The 7,736-nt window shown below is 40.1% G+C and overlaps 1 protein-coding gene across 1 annotated transcript; it reads left to right on the plus strand.

Annotated features, from left to right (window-relative positions):
- Window positions 1-463: 463 nt before the first annotated feature.
- LOC308282398 (heat shock 70 kDa protein 12A-like) lies at window positions 464-5,078 on the plus strand (the record flags this gene model as incomplete). Its single annotated transcript, XM_080722743.1, has 5 exons — window positions 464-733; window positions 820-1,044; window positions 1,197-1,374; window positions 4,050-4,678; window positions 4,983-5,078. 5 exons carry the CDS (start codon window positions 464-466, stop codon window positions 5,076-5,078), a joined length of 1,398 nt encoding a protein of 465 aa, XP_080578869.1.
- Window positions 5,079-7,736: the final 2,658 nt, after the last annotated feature.

Below are 7,736 nucleotides of genomic sequence, written 5' to 3' on the forward strand. Positions count from 1 at the left end.
CACCAATGAACTGTGTTCAGCCCTCTATTGGCAAAAATGTTGCCAGAGCCACCTACTGGCCATTCAATGTATTTTATTGAACAGGTGTACTGTAATGCCCTGATTAGAAGAGGCACACAGGTGCTCTTAATTATGTAGTATGTGCACTGAAGTAAGTTCCTCAGTTCACCGTTTCTTGTTGAGCAGGACAGCATTTTATTTTTACTCCATTACTTGATATGTGACAATAAAACACAGGAGCTTGGACGCTACTTCCTGACTCCCATGTCATTTTTGAAAGGAGTTTGTCTGACTGTCTAACTGTACCCTTGAGGACAGTACAAACTTTACCGGTTACAACAAATACCAAAGGGTGGGGCTTAGTGACATATTAGAGGGTGCTCGGAGTGTTCATATAAAACCTGGGATACTGTATTTGGTGTTCATTTCAGTTGTGTTGGCTTTAACTAGTCTGGTTTCTAATATGGGTGATGCATTTATTGTAGCAATAGACTTTGGTACTGCTTACAGTGGGTATGCCTATCTTATCAGTGGCACAGATCCTATTCTTCCACAATGGGGAAGAGAAGTGGGACTGAACACCTCAAAGACGCCTACATGTATTCTATTTGATGAAAATGAGGAATTCCTCAAGTTTGGTTATGATGCTAAAAGGGAATACACTGAAAAAGGAAATGAAAAGGCTAAGAAAACACTTCTCTTTGAAAACTTTAAGATGGAACTCTACGGAAAAGTAAGTATATCATATTATAAACTTATATGTAATTAGGATAGACATTCTAATACAAAACATATAATTGTATTATTTATTTTCAACAGAAACTCACTGAGAATCTAATGATCACAGCCATAAATGGAAAAACAATGACAGCCCTGAAAGTCATCACAGAAAGTCTACGTTACCTGAAAGACCATGCACTGAAGACCATCGGTGAAAACACAAGAGGACGAGTCTTCACTGTGTCTGACTTCACCTGGGTTCTGACTGTTCCTGCTATTTGGGATGCTTCTGCCAAACAGTTCATGAGAAAAGCAGCAACTGAGGTAATTATATGCTGCTGTTATTTCATACATTATAAAACATATCTACAGGATATTTTCTACACATGTAAATGTGTAAGATAATTATCTATTTTTTTATCTTTCTTTCTTTCTTTCTTTCTTTCTTTCTTTCTTTCTTTCTTTCTTACTTTCAGGCTGGCATTGTGACAGAAAGTCAATTAGACAAGTTGTTCATCGCATTGGAGCCAGAGGCAGCTTCCATCTGGTGTAAGCAGTTGCCCTCTGATGGTTTTATTGAAGTGAACTCAGGACACGATGCTGCTACCCTGGCACAAAATCCTGGAACACAATACATGGTTGTTGATTGTGGAGGTATGTTGTTCTGTGATATTTATGCAAACATATTCAATGATTCTAAAATAATTTGGGACGGGGTTCGATTCCCGCTCAGTGTGGGAAGCGTTACATTGTAACCATTACATTTGAGGACCAGGTGGAGCGTGCCTTTTCGAGAGAGACGTGAGGGACAAAAGAGTGTAGTGCCGGCTGAAACTTGGTGTGTGTGTGCAAACTGTGCATCCAGCACAAGTTGACTTAGCGCTTTTTTCTACTTTTCATTGGTTAAATATTTCTTTCCAACACACAGACTTAAAGGGTGTTCAATAGCACTGACTGACTTATGGGAAAGAAAGGCTAAAAGGATGGAGTTAGCTGGTTTGGAAGTGTGTGAGGATCCAAAGGAGTTATGAGTTGTATTTATATTTCAAATAGCTGTTCTACAAGCTCACAACATGTTGATCTACATCTGCAATTTGAAGTATTTTAAAATGTTTTTCAAAATAGTAAAAAAAAAAAAAAAAAAAAGGCAAATAAGTTTAGGGATAAAGGGTAAGGCATGGACAGTGTTGTATTGGTTATTCAATGTTTGGGTAGACGCTCAATTTAATGACGTCACACGCACATCGCTTAACACGTTTTTAAACGTTATTGGGGTGTGGTGTTGGGGGTTGTTTGTGACTCTGTTCAGAAATCGGTCATGGACATGGACAAAAATTGGCATGGATGAAAATATAGCTCTGAATGTGTAGAAAGCAGTAAATTAACATTTTAACATTCTTTTCTTTTCTCTAAATACAATCTAAACTAGAAGAAGTGCTCTTCCGAGCACAGGTCTCCACCAGCCACGCGTCCTGGTGGTGCTATAATAGGCCAATGTAAAAAGGGTGGCATCTGTTCTTCACCAATCTTAGACCTTTCATGGCGCCACCATGAGGCTGATTTGAACATTTTGTAGTGTAATTTCTTCCTTGGCCTTTTGCGAATGTGCGTGCACAATTTCATTACAATTGCACGCTGTGTTTGATTTGAGGCATTTTGTTTGAAACGGATCAATCCTGCAAAGTTTGGAGGCCAATCTTAGCCAATCAGGATGGAATATTTAATACAGGACAGATCCGTCCTGATAATATGACTGTAGAGATACTGTGTACTGATTTGTGTTAATTTTGGGTAAAATCTGAAGGAGTAATATCCAAAACATTTGTCTTACATAAGTGGGCCTCCTGGTGGCGCTATACAAGGCTGATGTGAAAAATGCAAGGAAAGGGTTTTTCCTTGGCCTATAGGGAGTGAGCTTAAAACGTTTGAAACTGATCGGTGGAGTTATAGGTAAAACCACGAATTGGCCTGTTATTGCGCCACCATGAGTCTGATTTCAAAACTTTGAAGTGGTATTTCTTCCTGGGCCTAGTGGGAACGTGTGTGCACGATTTCATGTTAATTGCACTCTGCGTTTGTGATTTGAGGCATTTTGTCCAAAACGGACCAATCTTACAAACTTTGAAAGCCAATCTCAGCCAATCAGGATGGAATATGGACAATCAGACAGATCCATGTCGATCACATGACTGTAGAGATACTGTCTACCGATTTGCGTGATTTTTGGACAAAATCTGTAGGAGTACTAGCCAAAAGGTAGTTTTGCACAAACTGGCCTCCTGGTGGCGCTAGAACAGGCCGATGTGAAAAATGTGGGGCAGAGGTTCTGAATTGGCATCCAGGGAGTACGCTTACAAAGTTTGAAACTGATCGGTGGAGTTATAGGTAAAACCACAAATCGGCCTGTTATAACGCCACCATGAGGCTGATTTCAAACATTTTAAGTGGCATTTCTTCCTCGGCCTAGTGGGAACGTGTGTGCGCGATTTCATGTTAATTGCACTCTGCATTTGTGATTTGAGGCATTTTGTCCAAAATGGACCAATCTTACAAACTTTGTAAGCCAATATCGGCCAATCAGGATGGAATATGGACAATCAGACAGATCAGTGTCGATCACATGACTGTAGAGATGCTGTCTACCGATTTGCGGTACCGATTTGGACAAAATCTGTAGGAGTAGTGTACAGAAATGTGTTTTGCAAACATCGGCCTCATGGTGGCGCTAGAACAGGGCCATTTGAAGAATGTGGGGTTCTGAATTGGCATCCAGGGAGTGTGTGTGCTCATTTTGGCAGCGACCGGGCCAACGGCGCCGGAGATTAGCTGGTAACAAACGCGGAGGACGGACGGACGCACGGACGGACGCACACGCGGACGCACGCAGGGACAGGGGCGAAAACATACTGAATATATGAACCATAAAAATCTAAAACCTGATAAATTCGTAGGTAACCCCGGTACCCATTATGGACGGGAACACATTTTTGTGTTGTACAGTACAAGTACAGAATGTCGGAACAGCATGAACAATGTTTAGAGGAAGTTGGATGGTCACAGCTTATGTTTTATACTCCAGGGGGTGGAGCTACATAGGAACGGTCCAACTTTAGGGCCCAGTCTTTAATCATTTTATTCCATACTGGGTTTATAATGTTTGTACTTCTGTCATGTCTAAACTGAAGGTTATACCCAATAGGTGTAAAGAACAGGGGTCATCTACGTAACCTATAGTTTAACTTAGTTTACTGCAAAATCCTTTACTCTGTTGTCCAATTTTTTGTGTAAAAAAATGCTTTCACTTTTTAAAGCCTAACATTGTCTTACAGGTGGTACCATTGACATCACGGTATATGAAGTATGTGCCAGAGGAGTCCTGAAAGAGGTGCAAAATGCCTCTGGTAATGGTCTGGGGGGGGATCAGGTTACTAAAAATTTTAAAAGTTGCCTGAAAGACATATTCTCTGATGATCTCTGGAATGAGTATGAAGCAAAGTTTCCCGGGGAGCTTCAACAGTTGATTTATACCTTCCTCATTCTTAAAGGTGAGGATGATGATGTACACATCTCCTGTCCTTTAAACTTAGGACTTTTAGCTCAGAAAAAGCAACCCATAGAGAATTACTTCAAGAATGTGCAAGGTGTATCCTATGACGAGGGGGTGATCAGAATCTCAAGAGCAAAGATGAGATCTTTCTTTGATGAAAGTCTGAGTGGCATCAGTAAAAGTCTCGAAGAAATCTTGAAAAAGGATCACAGCATTGAGTACATTGTGTTAGTGGGGGGTTATGCCTCAAGTAAGATTCTGAGAGCACACATTACCAAGCAGTTTGGTGCTCAGTGCAAAGTACTGTGCCCTGTGCGTCCTCAGCAGGCAGTTGTGAAGGGAGCTGCCATGTTTGGAAGAAACCCTGCTGTAGTGGCATCACGAAAAAGTGCCTTTACTTATGGTATTGCTGTAAGCAAGAGGTTTGATGTGTCAAAGCATTAGGCTGACAAGAAATACCCAAATGACGAGGGTGACTGACTGGTGCCGTAATTGTTTCTCAACACTGGTGACAATCGATGAAGATGTGGGTTGTGATGAAGCCAGAGACCACATCTTCAAACCAATGGAAAGAAAACAGACACCAATCAGATTTGGATTTTACCCTACTGAAAGGAAAAATCCTCAGTATGTAGATGAGTGGGGAATAGAAGAACTTAATTCGTTTAAAGCTGAGATGCCAAATACTAAACGTGGGCTGGATCGTGAAATACAGCAAGTCAAATTTGGCTTCACAGAAATAACAGCCACAGCCACTGATGTGGATTCCAAGTCAACAAACTCAGTCAAAATTGACTTTTTGAGCAAGTAGGATTTTAGAATAAGACTATTTGCAACAATAAGGCCCAAGTTATGTAATAGTTACAAGACGAATGTACTGTAACCGGTTGGCCACAAATATTAACCACTCTAAGCGGAAATTGTAGTTTTGGCTAACTGTAATCTGATTGATTGATTGATTGAATATTTTATTAGACAAAAATTAAGAAAATAAATGTAGTTCAGTATAGGTACAGTTAAACACCCTGCCTAAAAGGAACACCCCAAATAAGTCCTTTACGGTCTTGTTTACTTTGAAGGTTCAATTCATGGACATAAAAAACAAAAACAACAAAAAACATTCAAATATCATTGCAATTTATAAAACACTATATGTATAGAGTAGGGGAAAATGGGGGTGGGGGTAAGGTAAGGGGGGCTGTGCTTCTCGCCTGTCTATGGGAGAAGTGATAATTGCCTCTGCCTCTGGCCTCCTGAAAGGTGAATTTTCAGGCCAGTTTTGAAGGATGCCAGCGAGCTACATGTTGTAAGGGAGGTAGTCAAGGACTTCCACACTTGGGTGGCAGTGTTGTAGAAGGAGACTTTACCCATATTTGTCTTGTGGGTTTGTGTTATCAGATCGTTGTGTGCGCTCCCTCTGGTGTTGTGGCTGCTTGTTGGAGGTGTTTGGTCAGATATATGGGGATTGAGGGGATTGAGGGCAGAGTTGCATTGACTGTTTTGAAAGTCAATCCCATTTTTAGTTGTTTAACCCTGTCTTCTACCCTGAGCCATCTTAGGCTAGCAAAATGTGTGGAAGAAACATGGGTCATGGGTCCCAGGTCGAGATGTAGTCAAATCAGTTTGTTTTGGGAGGTTTGGAGCTTAGTCTTTAGTTGCATTTTGATTTTGGAGTACCAGGAGGTGCTAGCATAGTCAAAGAGGGGCTGGATGAGGGCCCCAGCAAGAGTCCTGAGGGATAAGGGAAATTCTGCACAAGAATCTCGTTCTTTGATTCACATTTACAACATTGTGAATCCTGCTGATTTAGTGTCTATGTACTTAGCTACAGATTTTGTTTTCATAACATGCAGTATATAGCCTATATTTGAATGACCTTATTTAAAATAAAATTGTCAAAATATATAAAAGCAAAGAAAATCAGGCTATGCTTAACAAAATAAAAATATATATAAGGATAAATGTTTTACTTTTGCAGTTGTCAATGTGCAAACCCTTCCTGTTTAATGTGTATTTAATGAACAATAATATACATTTACATTATGAAGTTATTGTTTTATTAAAATGTCATTCATTGATATTGCAATGTTGTCTGTATAAATGACCACCAAAAATGATGTATTCTTTTTTCTTGGTTTGGATCGAATGTAAAATTTAATGTATCTTTTACTTCATTTGACCTACTGTTAATGACAGAGAAATAAATGTGTTTGGCTGTTGAAATGGGTCACTGTTTATGTGAGTGAACAGGCAACAATAATATGAAAACAACTGAATATCATACGTGTGTGTGTGTGTGTGTGTGTGTGTGTGTGTGTGTGTGTGTGTGTGTGTGTGTGTGTGTGTGTGTGTGTGTGTGTGTGTGTGTGTGTGTGTGTGTGTGTGTGTGTGTGTGTGTGTGTGTGTGTGTGTGTGATTTTTGCGTTACACGCACGGAACTTTTTTTACATGAACTTTGGACCAATATCTAAAGATCTGTCTGATGTTTGTTTTTTTAATTGAAACATTCTTTTTTAATAATTCAATGAATATTCTTCTTCAATATTATTCTTCTGCCTCTAAAACATACATGCAAAGTCACATTTTCATGATGAAATACTGTAAGGGTTATTCAAATATCACTGAAACCAATCTTAGCCCAATTGGCCAAAGGGGGCGCTATATCATTTTGAGCATTTTGTGAAACACTTAAACACGTTTTTATCCTGGGATTTTTGAGCAATTTGCAAGAAACATTCTACACACAATCTAAGGACCTTTATCTAACATGCCTATGAAGTGCACACAAAATAATAATAATAAATATAACTGTCAATAATATATTGACAGTTTGTACTTCTATACCATTGTTTTATACTTTTATACCATTGTATTCTGAGCAAGAGGAATACACACACCAGTGGCGTTGCCATGATCCAGCCCAATGCAACAACGTTCCTGTGACAGCCATGGGTCATAACATGGCCACAACCAGGGGACTTCAACAACAACCACAACACAAAATGAACTGTTTCAGCCAGTTGAATTCCAACCAAAAACATTGTCACTGAATATTAGTGATGCGCGGGCCGACCCGGTGCTCCCACCCGCCCGCCAACCCGCCCGCAATGTGGGTGGGTGGGTCAAGGTTTCAGACTCAATTGGCGAGCGGCGGGCGGGCGGGTTATCGCCACTCTCATTATTTGCCTTTTATTCTTAATAAGAGTAGGCCTATAAGAATAAGAATACAACGTTTTGAACACGAGCATGAGCAAGCGAGTTTTAAAATTTGGTGGGAGGACCATCCCAATTCCGCTCCTGTTAGGGCCGCGAACCACATTTTGCCAACATTTGACACAACGTGAGCACAGCAGAGATGAAAGCACATACAATTCAGCACGTCGCTGATCAGGATTTCATTTAGATGTCTCTGTCATCCACACAAGTCCGTTTATAAATACTTTGTGTCGGTCAAGTTATATAACCAGCC

The sequence above is a fragment of the Nannobrachium achirus genome (assembly GCF_963921795.1).
Source record: "Nannobrachium achirus genome assembly, chromosome: 3".
Classification (NCBI taxonomy): domain Eukaryota; kingdom Metazoa; phylum Chordata; class Actinopteri; order Myctophiformes; family Myctophidae; genus Nannobrachium; species Nannobrachium achirus.